We start from the raw sequence: 19,852 nt of genomic DNA, 5'->3' as shown, positions 1-19,852 counted from the left end.
AGTGGCTAGAGGAATTTTACATTTAGAGAGCACTTTCCTCAAAAATTCTCAAAACCCTAGTCCATCAATCGAGCCTGGAGGATCCTCTCAGGGGTGCTGGGGAGAGGGCAACCAAAGGTCAGAATTCCTCTGTCCCACCTTTAGAAAGCTGCTTTTTTGGGGATCCCTCCCTGATATAACCCCCCTTCACCCAGCTCAAGAGCGCCAGTCTCGGGGGGGGGCACAGAATGAGGGGGCACCTGGCTCTGTCTCCTCTTCCTGCTGGAAGTCTCTTGAGGGCAGGGTGGTGGTTTGGACATAGCCCCGACCTGCACCCAACAGGCTGGATTCTTGGTGGTGGGGTCCTGCACACTCAGGTCTTGAGGTGGCCTGGCTCAGAAATACCTTGAAGAGTGAGTTTTCAGGGAGGCAGAGAGGGATTGGGCACCGTGCCTAGGAGCTGTCAGGGAGCTGTCCTCAGGTGGGAGGAGATAGGGCCTAGATTTAAGGGGAAAGGAGATTTTTCCAGGGGGTGGGGGGGAGGGGAGGGATCACGTGGTTCTTGGAAGCAGTTAGTCCAACAGTCCTCTCTGAGACCAGGTGAGCCTCTCGGTTTTTGACCTCCACCTCCACCCCGGCCCTCCTGGGAGCAGGATGGGAGCTAGGAAGGAGTAGGAGTATGAAAGTCAGTGTGTGGTAGGGAAGTGGCACGGGCAGAAATGGGGGCAGAGCCTCTGGGAGATGCTCTTACCCGGGAAGGCACTCACCCCTGGGAGTAGGCACTCGCCCTTTCCACCAGGACGGGTAGATGGAAGATTCCATCCCCTGTCCGTTCTCAGAAAGCTAGCCAAGACCCCGGCAGAGGAGGAAGGGAGAGCTCCGGTGAGGTCTCCAGAGCTATTCTGAGAGGAGTTCCTTCTAAGTAACAAGAGCCTGGCAGGGAGCCTCCTCCTCTTCTGGCTCCCCTATTGCCCTTGCCTGCCGCCTGCCTCTCCCCCCTCCCCCATAAGCCCTCGCGGCTCCTGGCGGGGCATTGCAGGTAACGGAGCTGGAGGGCAGCCGCGCTGACTCCTCGGCTCATAGAGGCAAAGAATAGGGGGCTCTGCAGGGAGCACCCCCAACGCCCCCACCTCACAGCCCCTCTCCCTCTGACCTCAGATCCCTCAGATCCATACCAGGAGCTTATAACCCGGTTATAAACAGGGCCCCAACCTCAGGACAGCCGGACGGCAGGAGCCGGGATGCTCTGTATACATTAACTTAAAGTTGAATGCGCCCAAATCCTTCTGCCTCTGGGTTGGGATTGGTGGGTGCTACCTGGACAGATGTTTGGGAGCCTCCTTTTAGTGCACCTGGGTCTGCTCCCTGCCCATGCAGACTCAGCATTCCCGCCCTTCAGCTCAGTGTTCACTTGCCCCAGCCACAATCTCAGCATCCACTGACGTTTGGCAGGTGCTGAGGGGGTTAACGGGACAGCATGCACCAAATCAACCCGCAGACACGTGGCTCAGCAGTCCGGCAAGGAACCAGTACTGGCCACCTTGCCCACTGCTCCCCAGCCCCCCTTGCATCCGGGTTGGAACAGAGATAAGCTCTTCACGAACCCTCCTCGCCCATCTCCACTTTCTAAGGGCTCTGGGCTCAGGCAGGTAGGCAGCCACTTCCTCCATCCCTCCCTTCCTCTTGGTCTGTTTTCTGCCAGGTTCTTTCCAAACATCCTTTCAGGCCAAGGGGGGTGGGGAGCCCCAGACAGATGAGCTCATTGGGAGGAGGAGGGCAGAGGGAGGAGGGAGCTGAAACATTCTGACCAGGGACATGCTCACCGGACAGTCCCAAGCTGGAGAGGGGCATATGTCCCCTTCCAGGAGCAGGCGTCCGCTTCTCTCGCTGCAGCTCAGAGATGGGGTGAGTCCTGGGCGTCCCTTTATTCTGGGCCACTTTGGGGTGGGGCATGAAGCCCCATGGCAGGGTCTCAGCCACCCTACCCAGCACCACAGAGCTGTGTTTATGTCTCTGCTTCATGGGTTACCATGCCCCCACAGCCTTCCCACCAAGGGAGGATGGGGGCTCAGGAGGGCTGGTGGTCGGAGGCATTGGGAAGGTTTGGCATTCATCACAGGGGGACTGCCTAGTCAGCTGAATGGCTAGATGTCCTCCTGGAACCCGAGACCTGGTCCTGCAGCTGAACTGGGCACTGGGACAGACTGACCAAACCAGAAGCATAAAAGGGTGCAGAGTGCCAGGCAGGGCTCCCTGAATGTTCTGGTCCCATCCGCTGTGAACATTTTAGTGCAGGAACAGTGGATCTTGCAAAGTGAGGGGAGAGGGAGGATGTGGAGTAGAAGAGGAGATGGGGAGAGATGGCCTTGAGGAAGGGAAGAAACATGGGAGCAGGGGAGAGTCTGCCTGGAGTGAAGGGTAACTTGGGGAAGGTGGAGTGAGACACGGGCCGAGGAGGCCGGGAAGGGAGGGAGGCAACTTGTCAGCAGGTGGAGAAGAGGTTTTATAGGTTTTCAGACACCAAGAGAAGAAAGGGTGCCCAGCAGAGGCCAGAACTGTTTGCACAGAGCTTGTGGGGTCAAGGGCCAGGCCAGGCAGGAGGTGGAATGTTAGAGGCCCACTGGGAAGGCTTTGCCTCTGCTTCCAAACACTTTTGCCCACCTCTTGTTGTCCACGGTCATTTTGAGTTTGGCTCCCAGTCACCCTTCCCCCACCCACTCCTGGGTCTTTGAGCTGCAAGAGGCCAGTCTGCTGCCCTTTCTCACAGCCTGATGTGACGGCTGTGGCATCTTTCCACCCTGGGTTTGAATTCTCTGCTATTTTCTAGCTGTGTCACCTTGAGTATACACATACTTAGTCGAACAGAACCTTGGTCTCCTTGTCTGTAAAAGTGAGAAAAGAATGTATATCTGGGGAGTTGTCCTGCAGATTAAGTCAGCTGATATGCATAGAATACTGAGCTCAGGGCCAGGCCTAGAGTAGTTACTCAGTAAATGGTGGTCATCCTGATTAGTCTAGCCAACTGTCACTCACCCCGCCACCACACTGGTCCCGCCCTCCAAACCCTTTGAGAGTAACAAGGCAGAAGGATAGGACTTTGCCCACACATGTATCGTGTTTATCTCCAGCCAAGCAAAAGTCAATCCCACATCTATCATTTGAATCCTAACATGAGGGCTGCAGAGGGCCATTGTCAGTAAATTCAGACAGCATCTAAAAGTATGCCCTGGTATATGAACCTTCTCAACAACACCCCCAAGCTATGCTTGAATACCTTCCGGGATGAGGATCTCATTACCTCAGAGAAACTCAACCCTCTGCACAGCTCTGACTTACATTGGATCAATACCTGCCTCTTCCTGCCAGCCCTAACGTTTCACCCTAGGGCAGAATGGGACAAGGCTAATCTCTTTCCCCTGGGGCCACAGTCCCTATTGGCCATCAGCTGTGACACGTCCCCTCCGGGAGGAACACACCCTCTTCTTTTGCCCATTTTGCCCACAGGAGGCTCTCAATCTGTTGAGGCAAACAGTTCTAGTCCTTATGCCACCTGTTTACAGGGAATTTGTCGCAGTTGAGAAGCAGAGGCAGCTGCGGTTGGGATAAAAGTGACTTTGCCAAGGCTGTTAGGGACAGCCCCTCTCATGGAATCCCAAGTAGCAAAGCCGAGCATTCAGTGTCCATTTGTCCCCCTTCCCAGCACCTCGTGGACTCTCAAGGTCATTACTGCCAGAGAAAAGGAGAAGCTGTTTTACAAGGCTGCCTACTCCCAACTCATCTACTGCCACCACCCACAGTCTTTCTCCCTTTTCTAGACAGAGGACTCGGCCCTGCAGTGGGGTCCTAGGCTAATCTATTTTAGGACCAAATTTATGGCCCATATCAAGATGCCAGGATATAGTTCTAGGATGAGCTTCCTTCCCGTGGCCCTCTGGAGCTCCCAACCACTGGGTGGCCAGAGCCTGTGCTGCAAGGTGGTTGGCGCCCTGCACATCAGCGTGGTAGCAGGCAGCCAGGAATGCCTCGCATCTGCCAGGTTTCAGGGTCAGAGGTCTGTGTGGGGCAATGCCATCAGGGCCATCTGAGAAGAGTGCCTGCAGAGCCCTGCCCGGGTGGACCTTCTGAGCCCCCGAAGTGCCAAAGGAGGAGGGCAGGAGACCTAAGTGGGGACCCATCCTCCAGTGTACCCAGGTGCCCAGCCCACAGCCCACCCAGGCACGGCCCCAGCTTCCTCTCACCTGAAGTGTTTTAGACACAACCCCAACCCCTGCAAGATGGGAGGGAGACAGGTGGCCTAAGAGGGAGTGTCCACAAACCAGCATGAGGAAAGACACTCTACTGGGGTGTGGGATGGGGCTCCGAATGGGAACTAAAGCCAAGCTCTGTCATTAGCCTGCTGTGTGACTTTAAGAGAATTACTTTCCCTCTCTGAACCTCAGCTTTAAAAACTGCGTCCTTACAAGAAGCGTGAGGGCCTCTTCTTGTTCAGCTCAAGCCTGCTGGAGAGGGGCGGGCAGCTGGTGTGGGCTGCTGTGCCGAGCTGTGCTGTGCAAGTACTAGGCCCAGGCAGGGTGTGGGCTGTAGGAAGAACAGGTGGCTTGGAGCCTGCCGGGAGATCCTGCATTGTGCCTGACTCATCATGTGGCCTTAAGCAAGTCACTTCCCTGATCTGGTCCTCAGTTTCCCCTTCAGGATAATCAGGAGACTTGGCCAAGTAGTCCCTGGGACCCCTCCCATCTCTGATTTTGTAAAGATCTAGTCTTCCCCCTCCCCCACTCCTTTTAGTCCTCAAAACCTGTCCTAGGGACTCTGAGAGGCTCCGCATACAGACTCCTATTCCGTGGCAGCCGGCCGTGGGCAGGCTGATGGCTGTGCCTGAGCCCTGCGGGGGCTCTGGTGGGAAGCAAAGGAGCGGTGGGAATGGAGAGGCGTGAGGCTGGGGGACACAGGAAGCCAGTGAGCGATTCTGAGCAGCAGGGTGGGAGCTAGCCCCTCCCCCATATGGCAGCTCCTTCCCCAATTAAAACTATCCCACCAGGCTCCACTCAGGCTGGGCCCAAAAACATCAATTTAGGGGAGACACCTGAGCCAAACCCAGCCAGCCCAGAAGCCAGGCCCAACTCCAAACTGTCCTCTAAATGTTCTGGGGGAAAAGCCCTGGACTGAGATAGATGCTGTGTCCACCCAGAAGGACCCAGAATCCCCAGGGCCTTCCGTTCCTGAGTCCACATCCCCTGCCTCAGTATTCCTATGTGTTAAGTAGAGAAGCATCCTCTCTGACATCTCATCCTTGGAAGGACTCAGGGGCTCCAAGGGCAGTTATCCTTTTAAACCAAAGTACCTTTGGTTCTGTCAAATACCAGCCAGCTCTGTTTAATGCTCCCATCTTCTATCTGGCTTCTTTCTCCGTTAGCAGCTGACAGTATTAGGACTAGGAATGTTAGGCTACTCCTGGAATATTCTAAAAATGTATCTGACCACTAACCACTGGCGAAGGTCTCTGGGGTTACCAGGGAGCAAGCAGAAATGACAAAGAAACCGGGAGAAAAGTAGAAACCAAGCACTTCAGCATTTCCTTGCCTTTCAGAAAGCTGAGGCTTTCCTTATCCTAGGCAACAGTGTGTGTGTGTGTGTGTGTGTGTGTGTGTGTGTGTGTGTGTGTAAGAAAGAGGGAAAATGCAAAGAGTTATAAGAACAGAAGGCAAGAGAGAAAAAGACTGGGTTGTCTGAGAGAGCAAGCCCCTGGGCCAGGTGGTTGCCTTTGGTCCTGAATTGAGGGCTGACTGAGCAGCACGTAACTAGGATACAGCAGTTTACAGATGAGACACGAGCAACTGATTCTTCTCCCTAACCACCCTCATCCTTGAAGTTGGATGAGGGCAGACTCTGCACCAGCTGTCATCTATTTCTCTTGAGCCCAGAGCAGACAAAAGAGATGTCTGCCTAGTCAGACACAGCTTAGAACCAGGGGGCAGGAAGGCTGGCCCATCCACCCACAGAAAGAACAGACAATATTGGCATGACAGTTAGCTTTGGGGGCTTAAAGTGTTGTCATCTCCCAGAAATAAGCAAAAGCCCTCAAAGAAGTGGGTGTTTAGCCACCCTGTCCCCAGGGTGCTTTCAAGGTAGATGGAGTCCCCCAGGTTTCTGGGAAGGCACTGAGGGAAAAAGAGGAAACATCTGACAATAAGAGTAGAATGACCTCATCCTTGGTGGGGATCCAGCAGTGTCAATGGTATCACTGGGAAAAGAACAAGAGGAGTCCCTGGGACAATCCTGGCACTGCCTCAACTTGCCCCACTCTGCACCCCTGAAAAAAGTCACACTCAAGGGACGTTCAGGGGAGACCATCTGTTTATTGCAGCCAATAAATCCAAGCCATGAGACAAACTGCAACAGAAACTCAGTCTGCTCCCAAAAGCAGACACAGCACAGCAGTTGGGTCACAGAGGACCATTTCAGTTTCTCTCCCCACCACCTCTTCCATCACCACATCGCACATACATCCTAGAAAGTGCATAAGTAGTTGTGTTTTCCCCTCCAAGTGCACAAAGAGCAATAAGAACATTCCGTAATTTGCCTTTGGTGAATCAACTCAAAACATTGAAAAATGATTGTTTCCCCCCAACATAACTTTTGGGTTGGATGTAGTGAGATGTTTTATATTTGTATATATAACATATCTCTACCTATATATAGGCTATGTACAAACGCATCAGCAAGCTTCAATAAAGGAAGACATCAGCAAGAGGCACAGCAAGAGACATAGGCTGTCTATCCTTAAGACGTATGTAGGAAGAAAGATTTCTTGGCTCATCACCCGTTCCAATTGCTCCAAGCCATTCCTATGGCCTGGGACTATCTTTTGGACCTGGCCAGTATTTTCAATTGTCCATCTGCTCAGCCTGACCTTGCAAATACTTACCAGCCCAACCTCGCCAAGGAGACTCACAGGGAGGAAATGTGGATCCAGCTTTTCCCTTTTATAAATCCGGGGTAACTGTGATTAGTCCAGAGCTGGGGGGCAGATAGCTATTTCCAAAGCCAGTTCCAAGGCACCTCAAGGCATTTCAGTCCTGAAAAAATGTGCTTTGTTCTTATAAGCTAAATCCTATGGGTTGGCCAGCCCATCTCTTTACAGGAGCCCTTAATTAGGAGAAAGAGACAGATAGGGGGTTCCAAGAGAGCAGGAGAGGCAGAGGCAGTTGAGAAAATCAGCAGACTGAACCCAGCAGAGCGCAGTGATGGGAACATGCAGCCAGAAGTAGGCTTTGAGCCCCATGCTGCAGGAAGAGGTATACACTAGAAAGCAGGGTGCCGTGGAAACATTTCACCGCTCTCCCACCTCTACTCACAGAAGCCCCAGTTTGTTCCCAACCTCATCGCACTGGGGGAGGCAGCTCTTTGAGGCCTCTGGAAGAGACTTAGGAAGAGAGCGCATGTGAGGATGGGCACCTGGGACAAAGCTGGTTCCTGGCCCATCCCCATCTGCTCAGGTGCCTGAGGCCCCTGGAGAGGCACTGCTCTCCTTAGGACCCTCTAGGTCAGGGCAGAGAAAGAAAGGAACCCAGAAGTCTTGGGCTTCTTTATAGAGAGTAAGGACTTCTTAGAATAAGCCTAGGGAATCTTGCAAACAAGTTCCCTAAATGTTATGAGTCCTAGCAAAAGAAAAGTTCCCAGCATCCACACAGATCCTCACTCATCCTGGAAGAGGAGTTGCCAAAAAGTGAAATCTGCAAGCTGCAGACATGTTATTACAACCACCCTTGGTCTCAGCTGGAATGAATGTGCCTACCACCCACCTCTCCCCTCTCAGCTGCTCGGCTCCAAGGATGGGCAAAGTCCACCTGCCCCAGGCATCTTGGGGGCTTAGCCCACCCCCATTGGCAGTGTGTTGATTGGCAGTTAGGTACTGATGAGTTAGAATTTCCAGATGAGCTGGACTCATCCCACCCAGAAGCTCTCGGGCTGGTTGCACATCCTCCACTCTGCGCCCTCTCTGCCTGGCCTCCCACCCCCTTCCCTGTTGTGTCTCCCCTCTTTCCTTCTTTTCCTTGCTTCCCAGGGCCCAGATTCTGGAATCTCTTCCTTCTTATCCTACTCCAGCCCTGGAAGCAGTGGCTACAGAGGTGGAATTAGATGCACCAAAAAAAGAAAAATAATTCATCTTGGTCCCCACAGTGCTGACCTAGCGGTCCCCAGCTCTGGTATGGCTTTGTGTGCATCCTCAGCACTGGACCCAGTACCTGGCACATAGGAGATGCTCAATAAATGGATGTTAAATTGACGTGAATTAAACTGAACCGCCCAGATGCTATTGCTCTCTCCCCTCTGCTGCGCAGAGGCAGAGAGCTCTGAGAAAGGCTGGGAAGTGCTGCAGAGGGTCAGCATGGGGTGGGGGTGGGGCATTCCAGCAGCTCTGCCCTCCCACTCCCATCACCCCATCCCTGCCTCAGTCACAGCCTGGAGAGGCAAGGCTCCGGGGAGGTAAGCAGGGCTGGAGGAGCCCACCTCCCTCTCCTCATCTCCCTCTCTCTGTCCACAGAGGCCCCTCCCACTGGGCAAACTGTGGCTCTGTTGATTCAAACTGGATACTGAGGAAGCAAAGGAGAAGCAGGCCCTCGGTTTCTGTGAATTTGAACCTCAGTCTCCCAGTCTGCAGTACGGGTGACTTGGCTGGTTGACGTCTGAGGGTCTTCCAAGGCAGTTTCTGTCTCTTTCCCTCTCCTGAGGCTTAAGCAATTCCCTCTTTGTGTGAGTAAAATGGCAGTGAAAGTTGGCTCCCCACAAGTGCTACTTTCCACCCCAACGAGCGAGTCACCAGGGCGGGGGAGGGTGTAACATGGCTACAGGTGTGACATGGCCCCAGGGTCTCAGAAGCTCCAAGGCTCCCCTCAGGGTCAAAAGCCAGGTGAACCCTGCTGAGGGTAACAGGAAAGTTTGAACAGAGGCCCTGATGACGCCCCTGCTCTGCAAACGTACTCCTCTGACGTGACCTGTTCCTGGCCCAGGTGATGGCGGCCACCCTGGGGGAGAAGGCAGTCGGCCTGGAACTCCATTCTACAGTGGAGCCCCCAGCCCCCTGTCCATCAGCTAACTCTGGAATTCGTCTCCTGTGGGTAACTGTGGTGAAGAATGACCACCACCTGGAAAGACACGACTCCACCCCCCCCCCACCCCTATGGCCTAGCTCAGCAGCCCTTTGGTACTTTTCTAGCCCAAAATCCCAAAGGCTTAGCAGCCAATGGAAGCCCAGAGGCTTCTGTGGTAGCAGCTATCGGTGGAGAAAGGTGAGAGCGGAGCTCCCTGGGCCAAGGCTCGTCTCCAGCTGCCTCCCTTCAAGGCCCAGGAAATGCACAGCCCTCCCTTCAACACACCCCCAAGTTATAGGAACCCATCACCACCCCCAGGACAAGGCTGCCCAGGGCAGGGAGCAGCGCGGGAGCAGAGCCGTGCCACATCTCAGGCCTTCTAGAGGCAGCCAGCACAGCCCCATCCCACCTGCAGGTCCCCTCTGAAGCCGCCACCACACCAGTCCATGCACTGGGCAGACTGGACAGCCGGCCTCCTCCTCCGCCACTGCCCACCCTCCCCCTTCTCCCTCTGCACCCCTCCCGCAGGCCCCCTGCCTCCTCTCAGGGGCTGGCAGTTTTGAGCCCGCTTCTCCCTCCCCCCAGGGCCCACACATCCCAGACGCTGGGGCAGGTTTCTCGAATCAAAGAGAGGTGGGTCACTCTTGGTGCAGGGTGGGGGGTATGAAGGGAGGGGTTCAGGAGGCCCCAGGTTGGCTCTGGGATCCTGGTGGGAGAGAAGCACACCAAGAGAGGGCAGGCGGGGGCACATTGTGCGGGGTGGAGAGTGGGAGGGAGACAGGACATGAGGGAGGGGCTGCAGGGCCGGCCGCCCGCCCGTTACTTGGTGCCGTCGTCCGCGTTGCCCTCTCCATCTGTCTTGCCCTCCTCCTCGGTCTTCAGGTCATCCGTGCTCAGTTTCTGCTCTTTTTTCCTCCTCACACACTTTACTACCATCAGCACCAAGATGACCACAGCCAGAAAGCCCCCGACAGAGGCGCCCACTATCACGGCCACCGTGGAATCCCGCTCAGGGGGCTCTGGAGAAGGAAGGGAAACAGACTCGCTGAGCCCTAGGGCAGGAAACGGGAGCCTCGTCCACTGGCCCCTGCTCCCTGCAGTACGCGGTGGGTGGTGCTGACTTTACTCTCCTCCTTGGAAAGCACTTTAGTCAAAGCCAAAAATCAACCCAGGCCTTGGACCACTAAGCGCCCCACCCACCCCATAATCCCAGGGCATCTAAAAGCCCCCGGGGAGGGCAGTATAACGCAGTATCCAAGAGGATGGACTCTGAGGTCAAATAGACCCAATTTGAGTCCTGATTGTACTATTTATTAACTTTGTGACCTTAGGAACCCTACTTAGCCTCGGTTTCTTCATCTGTAAAATGGGGATAATAATAGTACCGCCTTCATAGGGTTGTATGAGGATGAAATGAAATAATATGTATAGCAAATTTAGCCCTGTAACTGAGACATCGTAAGTGTCCAATAAATGAAAGCTGCTCTTGGGATTCTTAAGATCGTGGCCATGATGGATAGCATCGTCTGGACTCTCTGAGACATAGTCCTCAAGGACTGGAAGGAGTGAAATAGATGCCTTCCACCCAGCACATGCTGTTGCTCCCACCCCTCAGGAGGGCACAGCCTCTCCCAAGGAGCCCCGGCTAGTCCTGCTGGAGAGTAGCTGGGTGGGATCGGGCAGGGCCCCCCAGCAGCCTCTCACCTTCCATGAGGACCTGCAGGTAGATCTTGCCATGGCCGCGGTGGCGGTCGGGCGGGTTCATGATGTAGCAGTTGTAGGTGCCCTCATCCTCCAGCTGCACATTTCTCAGCGTGACTGACACATCATACTTGCTGGGGTTCCCCGAGAACTCCACGCGGTCTCGGAACCGTTCCAGCTTCAGGTTAATGATCTTCATGCGGAACTGGAGGAACTGGGGGTGGGGGGTAGGTGAGGGACAGGATGGGGGGCTGGATGAGCAGGACGCCCCTCCTCCCAGGCCCCCTTTTACCTGGAAGAGAGGCAGTCACCTCCGGATCTCTGCCACCCTCCCAGGGCCACCCAGGTGTGACAACGCACCTTCTGCCAATGCCCTGGGGAGGAGACAGCCCACCAGGGTACACTGGGGGCCTGGTCCAGTGCAGGGGCAGGTGGTGGGAAAGGTGGGCTTCATGCTCTGGGGCTCCTGTCTCCCCCGCTCAAGCCCGCCTCCATCCCAGGACTCACCATCTCCTCGGAGCAGTTGTTACACTCCTGGTAAGTCCAGTTCAGGGAGAACTGTTTGTGGTTCACGGTGTAGCAGGAGTTGAAGGTGCAGGGCAGGCGGGCATCAGAGCCATTGAGGACGTTGAGGGTGGCAGGTACTGTGACTTCCATGCTCCTCCCTGGTGGCACTGCGGACAAAGCCACAACTGGTGAGGATTCTAGCTGACAGGGCCAGGGAGGGGGCAAGCCTTTGCATCCGGTGGAGACTGGAGCAAGGCTAGGGCAGCTGGCTGGGTCCCTTGCGGCTGAAATTAGTCAGGGTGTGGCATGGAGTGGGGTGGGCAAAGCTCACAAGGGGTACCTGATGTGGCCCTTGGGGTAAACTGGGGGGCAGAAGGAGGCTGGGGTGGAGAGAGACCAAATCGTCTGTCAAGCCAGAGACAGACAGATGGCTTCAAGCCTTCTCTCCACTGGCTGTCCCGCCCCAGACCTGTCATGGCCACCTGCTGGCTGAACACTTTGGACAAGGGGCTGCGCTGTGCTGGCCTCAGTTTCCCCTTCTTCCCAGCACTTCCAACCATCTCTGCTGAGTCAAAGCCCTTCCAGCTGAAGCTGCAGTGTCCCCTGGGGGCCGGCAGCCTGAGGACAGACGCAGATTCAGAGGCCTCACTCTCTATTCCCCAGGGCAGAGTAAAGCCGTGTGCCCAGCCCGGCCCCCTTCTCTTCCCCAGGCTCCTGGCAGGGACAGCAGATGAGCAATGGGAGGGAAGAGTTGCCCAGAAGAATAGGCACAACTCGAAGGGATCAACTGATGGGTCTATAAGGACAGGAGTCCCTCCTGGAGACGTCAGGCTTGGACACACCGCAGCGAGGAGCGGATACAGGCTGCAGGGATGGCAGGGTGTGGAATCTTCTCGGGAGCACTGGACCTGATCCAGGAGCCCTGCGTGCTGGGGCTGAGAAAGGCCCATTCCCCTCTGACATTCCAAGCAGGGCAGAGTTTAGGGTGAGGGGAGTGAGCCAAAGCCCTCCCAGCTGAAGCTCCGCCCCCTTCCCCTGGGCCCACAGGGCAGAAAGTTCTGGGCACAAGATTTAAGGGTGTGCCCACTCTCAGGGTCATGCAAAAACCTTACATTTTGCATCCCACCTGCCTCACCCTAGCCCTGGTCTGAATTCTAAGATTCTCTGCCAATATGGTCAAAACCTCATCCCAAAAGATTAATATTCTTTATAGAGGAGAAACAGTCCTGCCCAGCATCAATCCCTCATTCACTCATTTACCAAATATTTGTAAATCACCGCCTGTGCCCCAAGCACTCGGTCTAGGACCCGGGGGTTCCTGCTGTGATGGAGGCAGGCAGAGGTGCTGTAACGTGGAGCTTATATTCTAGGGAAGGGGACAGACCTTAGCAGGGAAAAGATAATAATGTAACTTTAGGTAGTGAAACCCCTCCAGCGCTGTAAAAAATAAAGCCAGGTACAGGGTGCTGTTTGACATCGGGTGGTCCAGGAAGTCTGCTCTGAGGGGGGCCCTGTAGGTGGCCCCCCACTAAAGTGAGGGAGTGAGCCATTTGAAGTTTTGAAGAAATCCAGGGCAGCAGAACATCAAGGGGAAAGTTCCAGCAGTTGGAATGAGCGTCACGTGTCTAGAGCACAACAAGCAGCGTGATCAAGGGGCCAGCTGGAGAGAGCTGAGGTCCCAGAGTTAGGCAGGGACCAGGCCGCCATTCTTCTGAGTGAGAGGGGAAGCCACTAGGCGACGGGCAAGGGGCCAGCTAGGAGGCACGGAGACCCCATTAGATGTGGTTCAATCCCAGCTCTGCCTTTCTATCAGCTGGGAGGACATGGGCAAGTTCCTCCATCTTCTGAGCCTCAGGCCCCTCCTCTGTAAAACGCAGCTAATGATACCTACCTCCTGGGGTTATGATAATAATTAAATAAGATAAAATATATAAAGCAAAGGATAGGGGAATTCCCTGGCTGTCCAGTGGTTAGGACTCGGCACTTTCACTGTGGTGGCACTGGGTTCAACCCCTGATCTGGGAACTAAAGAACCCGCAAGCTGCAAGGTATGGCCAAAAACAAAAATGTTTTTTAAATAAAGCAAAGAGTAGCCTAAATTCTTCTCAAGTTCTGCCCTCTAAGCAGGAAGGGCTTCTGGGGCAGTCTGCCGGCGGGGGACACCTTGGAGCCTGACCCCTCAGGGCAGTCCCTTGTAATTCCGATTGGCACAGGGCTCTCCTTTTGCAAAAGGTCCCCCCCCCCCCCCCCCCCCCCCGTGCAAAGCTGCTGGGCGCCTCCCCAGGAGCAGCTGCACTGCAGCCTGGAAGCAGGGAGAGCAAAGTTCTTCCAGTCAGCTCATCCCTTGGGATGAGTGGCCAGGGCCAGTAGGCAGGACTTAAGAACAGGAGGTACTCTGAACTGCTGGCCCCGGAGGTGAGGACCCAGCCCTAGACAGAGGGGCAGGCACGTGGCCCCACCTGCAGGGCCAGGCTTCCAGGTGTGCTGACGTGCTCATCAGCGGAATATGAACTGGGCGGGGGGTGCTGAGCGGTTCCCCAGAAGAACAAAGCCCAGTTCCTATCTCCCCACTCTCACAGCGTTATAAAAGCACCGAGCACAGCGCCAGGCTAGGAGGAGGTGTGAGGAACATGCCATCTCCGCCCCCGCTCTGCAGAGGCGGAGGAATCTGCAGGGAAGGAGCCTGGCAGGGCCTTGTCCTGAGCTTACCTCACGTCCCAGGAACACCCTGCTTCTCTAGCACCTTCCCTGGGAAAGAGTCTGCGACCTTCCCAGGGCTCCTGAAAAAAAAGGAGCTTCCAAGTGGCATTAGCAAGTAGGTCCCGCGAGTCTGGCTAACCCATCCCCGCCTCTGTTCCCGCCCCAGCCCACAACATCCCTCCGGAGACAAAACTTGAACCCTACCAGGAGCTCCCTCCATCCTGAAGGAGCTCGCACTCTGCTGTGCGGGAGGGCAGGGCCCTGGGGAGAGAGGGTCCTTTTCTGCCTGGCAGGAGGTGGAGCAGACAGAGAGGTGCAATGCGGGTCCCTCCCCTCATCCCTACGGCACGTCCTGAGGGAGGCCCCAGGCGGACGGACACGTGTGCCCTCTAGTGGTCAGAGAGGTCAACCGTCAAGTCCCAACTGCAGAGAGGGGAACAGGAGTCCGCGACTCGGGGGGAACCTCAGGGATTGTACCGATAGGTTCAGCTCCGTCATCTTACCGACGAGGAGAGTGAGCCCTGAGAGAGACACACAGCACACAGGGACGAGCCAGGGCCGGAATCACGGTGCCTGACTCCCGATCCAGCACCTACTTCAGCCCGAGGTCTCCCCGTGTCCCAGCTCAGAGCAAGGGCCTTAGGCCTTTCACCAATCCAGGGCCTCATTCAAGATGAGGAGATCGTTATGCCACGAGGACAGAGCTGTGAGCAAAATCCGGGGCGCCTAAGGAACTCTGCTGCTTCAGGAAATTAGCCGAATCCCCAGCCGGGGCCACAAAAGGACTTCATAATAACAACAGGGCGCCCCCTGTGTGCCAGGCGCTGCTTCTGCACCCTACAGATACCACCTCCTTTAATACAACCCGTTAGCACCCCCCCCACTTCCAGGTGAGGAAATGGGGCACAAAGAATTTAAATGAATAGCCCCAGTTCACAGCTAGTAAGTGACAAAGCTAGATTGGAACCCAGGCTGCCAGGCTCCAGACAGAGGGTTGAGGGGTGGGGGCTGTGGGCGAGAGTGTGATTTTTGTTCCAAGGAGTCCCAGGGATCAGGCCTCCTGCTGTCTACATGGCAGGTCCCGCCCCAGAACTGGCAGCCTCCAGCCAGGCAGGCTGGCCAGAGGGGAATGGTTTTATTTAAAGGAACCTCCATACAAGGGAGGCCCCCATCTTCCTGGTTGTCCCATCTGGGACCAGGTCTGGAGCCTGGGTCTCCTGATTTCTAACACACAGAAAGGAAGTGATCAACAGGGGTACCAGAAGGATGCGGCTTTTGAGCTTAGTTCCAAAACATTACCAGTGCCCAGGCCCCCCTCACGGTCTCCCAGGCACACGTGGGCACCTTAGGCCCCATGTCATATGCTTTTCTAACTGGCCCATCCTGCAGAGGTCACAAACATGTGCTCGCCTCCTGTCAAACACTATTTCCTACAGAGGCTAGGAATTCATTCTCTCCACGCCTCTTTCCAACCCTACAGCAACCTATGAGCTAGGTTAATTTTTTTCTTGGTTAAAAAAAAAGAAAAGAGTTTGTCTAAGCCAAGAAATTACCTCCCACCCTTCTGGAGCATACTGTCTCCTGGGGCAGTCCCTGCCTCCCAGGTGACTGTGACACACAGCCCCTCTCCTGGGCTGCCTGACCATTCAGACCCACCACCTCAGGTCTCCCCTCCCAGGCCAGGCCACCCCCTCAAAGCCATGAGAGCACCTGTCCTCATCACCCCTCACCCCCAATCGCCACGGGCTCCCTGCTGCTTCCAGGATCTCGTCCAGGCACCTGGGCTTCCTAGCCCTTTGCTATCTGGGACCAACCAGCATCCCACCCTCATTTCCTGCTTCCAACCCTCCATGTTTCCTCCTTACCAGTGACCCCAGAGTTCTTACTTTTCTGAAAACATGGCCTTCTTCCATTCCTCCGTGCTTTTGCACATGTTTTTGCTCCAGGTTGGAAAGATCATTCACCCTGCTGTCCCTGAGCCCTCCTGCTTATCCCGCAGATCCCAACTAACAAGGCATCGCTCCCATGGCAGCTTCCCCAGTGCCCGTGCCCGCTCCTCAGCCGGTTTCTATCACTTACTTCCACACTGGGAGGTAGAATGGCATCGTGGCCAAGACCAGCGTTCTGGCACCGTGGTCTAATCTTAGGCTAGATGGTTCACCTCCCAGCATCTCAGTTTCCTCATCTGTAAGATGGGAGACAACAATAGGCCCCACCTTCTGGGGCTGTTGTGAGGATTAAATACTAAAACATAAAGCTCATGGCAATGCCTGGCATGTGGTCATGGTCGGCCCTCACCAAAGGTTAGCTGCTGTTATTATCAGTATTACTATTACTGTTTTTCAGCACACATGATGCTGTGTTATTATTACTTATGTTCCCAAGTCCCTCAGGAGACTCTGGGGAGTTGATTCTTATTTACCTTAGCATCCTGGGCCCAGAACAGCATAAGACACACAGTAGACACTCGACAAAAGCCTGGAGCGGGGAGGGAAGGCATTTTCCCCTGTGTGTCCATGTGCAGTGGGCTTGAATGAGGACAAGACTCCACTTTCTGGGCCTCACTTAGCATAACCCAGACTTTGGTAACCAGGCCAGTGACTATGGAGCCAGCGGTCTTGAGAAAAACTCTAGGGAAGACAGTCATTTGGATTGCTTCTAACTAAAAACTAGTCTCACATGCTTCTGTCGTGTGTACAGCAGTTTGCCCAGCTGTCCCCTGCCCCTTGTTGGCTCTGTAATCATCCTCACAAACCCAGCCCCTGTCACAGTCCCCTCCCTTGTCACTGTGGCATCCCCCCCCTCTTGGGGACTGATGCTACTACAACCACCAAAGTTCCATTGTCCACTTGAGCCCTCAGCCTTGGAGTACAAAGGCATGCCTCATCACAAGACCAATCAAGTTCAAGTTCAAGCTCCCTACTCCTGCATCGTCCCCCCATCCAGGTTTGCAGAGCTTTAGCTTCCTCCCACCACCACCTCACAGCCCCCACACCCTGACCTCTTCCCCTCAGACTCCATCTTCCCCTAAGCCACACCTTGGTCCTGATGCCTGATCCCCCTTGCTTTCTTCACTTAGATAAGTCTCTCCCTCCTACAGGAGCTCTCCCTAACTCTCGAAAGACGTCGCCTGTCCTCCATCCCCATCTCCTTACACACTGGCCACTCACCTAACTCCCCTCTTTTTGCCTGTATTTAAGATTCTTTGATCCAGATTTTGTTATTATAGCTGCACCATTTCTCAAAGATCAGGGGCAGTAGATTTCAGTGCTTAAGAGTGGGCTGAAGTCACACAACCAGGGGTTCAAATCTCAGCTCCCCTTAAACTACTGTGACCTTATTGGGCAAGTTATTTAACTCCTCTGGGCCTCAAGCCTCTGGGCTTCCTCATATGTAACGTGAGGATCATATCTACCCCATATGACTACCAATTGCCGTAAGGACTAACCAAGATACACAGCACTTGGGCACATGAAAAGTGTTCATAAAGCCTAGCTATTACTGAGCACCTGCTAGGTGCCAGCCTCAGAAAAACCCTAGGCGGTAGGTATTCTCCAGTTCACCCATGAAAGAACTGAAGCTCAGAGGGGAGTAACTTGCCGATAGTATGGAGTAAATGACAAAGGTGGCTTTCAACCCAGATCGAGTCCAAGGCTCATGCTCTTTCTACCTCCTAAGCTTCCATAACACTCCTGCTCTGTTAATATGTCCAATAACGCAGCAAAGCTCCTAGGCCTTATCATACAGGCTGCCAGCAGCCCTGGGCTGTCTCTGTTTAGCACTCCTGCCCAATATCCAGCACAGCATGCCAGAGAAGGCGAGAGAAAGAAGGACAGTGAGACTGAGAAAGAGACTTTGTGATGGGGAATATTCCCACTGACAGCACTTGGACTGGATCCTCAATTGCTACCCAGCAATGAGTAAGTTTAAGAGCAAGAACGAAACTACCTACAAAGCAGGCTTGTAGGTAACTCCCTCGCCCACCTACCCACCAGGAAGTCCATGAGTGGCCAGATATGAAATTATCTGGCATTCGGATCTCTTGACAGTCTGCAAGGGGTGGGGCTGGACAGTTTGGAGACAAGGTCTAGAGGGCCACACCACACTCAGCCCATGAGTTCCTTTCTTCTTTCTTTTTCTTTTTTTTTTCCTGATCCCTTCACCTGACCCCTTCTCCACTCCATCTGGCCCAAGCCAGAGAGCCTCTCCATTAGTGCCTGCTTCAGCGGTTCTCTTCCCAATGCAGAGATCCTTCCTCAAGCCTGCTTCCCACCTACGCCCCCACACATTGCAACAAATCACTGGTACAGATTTCCAGGAAGACAGACCCAGACTCAACTTGCTGCCCCCTACTCCCTGTACACTCTTTTCTAATATCTAAATCCACCAGATTCCCAAGATCAAGTTTCACAAAAGAAGCCCCTTAAGGGATCATTAAGTCCCAGGATATCTGTAGCAGCTAAAAGAAAAAATCCATGAAGAGGCTCTGCAGATCAAGGTACCCTCTGCCCCCACCCCCACATCGGTCCATTTCAGGGAAATCCAAAGAAAAATCTCCTCCCTTGACAACTGACACACCCGAGGAACACTCACATCCCCAGACCCAACCCTTCTGTGACCAAGCCGTCCCAGCACTGTGCAGTCCCCGGCCACATCTCCCCCAGTCCCCACACCTCCCTTCCCAAGGACACCAGAGGGAAGCTCCAGCAATGTCTTTTTTCCTGCCCCCAGCCCCCAGCCCCCTCCTGTTGCAGCTACACTTCTGGACCCTCAGAAACATGCAGATGTGCAGTCTAACTTACCCAAAGAGAAAAAGAGACTGAGCCCCGTGAGACTGAAGGCAGGGCGAGGTAGCCAGGCATCTTTGTGCATTTTCAGAGACTGAGCTGTTAGTCGGGTGGGATGGGGAAGAGGGTGATTTGAGGGGCCGAGGGCTACAAGGGAGGAATGGTTAGATGCTAAAAGAAAAATGCACGGATGTACTTCAAAGACACATACAACATTAAGGAAGCTTTATTTCCATCTCTCTAATATGGCCGGCCTGTATGTTGCTGCTAAAAAGAGAGAGGGAGTGTGGAAGGGAGAGAGAAAAAAGTGGATGGAGTAAATTTTGTGGTTGGTGGATTTCAAAAAACAGGTGGGAGGGCATGAAAAAGTCTTTCTGTAAAGAACAAAGTTCCTCAGAAATCTTTACCCTCCAAAACCAGAACTAAAGCATGGCCTGCCTTTCTTCTTCACTTGGGTGATTGTTGGGGTTTGAAAGTTGTTTGAGGAAACCATTTATTTCAAAGCTGCTATGAGGGGCGAGTTCTTTTTGTCATTTAAAAACACCCAGAAAAGGAGATGCTAATTTTTGTTTTATTTGGAAAGGGTTCAGGGAAGTGAGTTGGGAGACTTTCAGGAAGTAAGAACTTCCTCATTTTTCTAGCATTTCCACTGAAAACAGAACAGCAGGTTGGTGCAAAAATACCTAAGTGATCTTACAATCATATGTAACATGAACCTTCAGGGAATCCTGATTCAATCAATCAACATGAAAAAGACATTGTTGAGATAATTGGGAAGAAAATCAATATGGACTGGGTGTTAGACTAAAGTAATGAGTAATTCTTGATTGGGGGCGTGTTAAAAAAATTTTTGTGGTTGGGACTTCCTTGGTGGTCCAGTGGTTAGGACTTGGCGCGTCCACTGCAGGGGACGCACATTCGATCCCTGGTCAGGGAACAATTATCCCATGTGCCCTGTGGTGGCGCAAAAAAAAAAAAGAAAAAAAAATTGTGGTATGTTGTTTAACATCTTTATCTATTATACACACTGGAGTGTTTATAGATGAAATGACAGGATGGTTGAAATTTGCTTTAAAATATTCCAAG

General features: G+C 53.8%; 1 protein-coding gene across 2 annotated transcripts; it reads right to left on the bottom strand.

Annotated features, from left to right (window-relative positions):
* Positions 1–9,650: 9,650 nt before the first annotated feature.
* On the bottom strand, positions 9,651–19,121 carry SCN2B (sodium voltage-gated channel beta subunit 2). Of its 2 annotated transcripts, none has more exons than XM_057748873.1 (4): positions 18,782–19,121; positions 11,280–11,446; positions 10,776–10,986; positions 9,651–10,090 (listed from the first exon to the last, which is right to left on the bottom strand). In XM_057748873.1, the coding sequence occupies exons 1-4, from the start codon at positions 18,849–18,851 to the stop codon at positions 9,891–9,893; spliced, it is 648 nt and encodes a 215-aa protein (XP_057604856.1). In that variant the 5' UTR covers positions 18,852–19,121; the 3' UTR covers positions 9,651–9,890. The 2 variants fall into 2 exon arrangements, with proteins under 2 accessions (XP_057604856.1, XP_057604857.1); XM_057748874.1 differs by lacking the exon at positions 18,782–19,121 and adding an exon at positions 14,483–14,827.
* Between the last annotated feature and the right edge of the window lie 731 nt (positions 19,122–19,852).

The sequence above is a fragment of the Hippopotamus amphibius genome, chromosome 9, assembly GCF_030028045.1.
Source record: "Hippopotamus amphibius kiboko isolate mHipAmp2 chromosome 9, mHipAmp2.hap2, whole genome shotgun sequence".
NCBI lineage: Eukaryota > Metazoa > Chordata > Mammalia > Artiodactyla > Hippopotamidae > Hippopotamus > Hippopotamus amphibius.
This window is presented reverse-complemented; position numbering and strand designations above follow the sequence as displayed.

Bases quoted from the DNA above. Each gene is read 5' to 3' on its own strand.
- SCN2B (XM_057748873.1), bottom strand. From the start codon at position 18,851: ATGCACAAAGATGCCTGGCTACCTCGCCCTGCCTTCAGTCTCACGGGG. The intron at 11,447-18,781 runs GTAAGTTAGACT...CTTTGTCCGCAG, and splicing joins CAGTCTCTTTTTCTCTTTGG to TGCCACCAGGGAGGAGCATG. The intron at 10,987-11,279 runs GTGAGTCCTGGG...CCCCACCCCCAG, and splicing joins ACAACTGCTCCGAGGAGATG to TTCCTCCAGTTCCGCATGAA.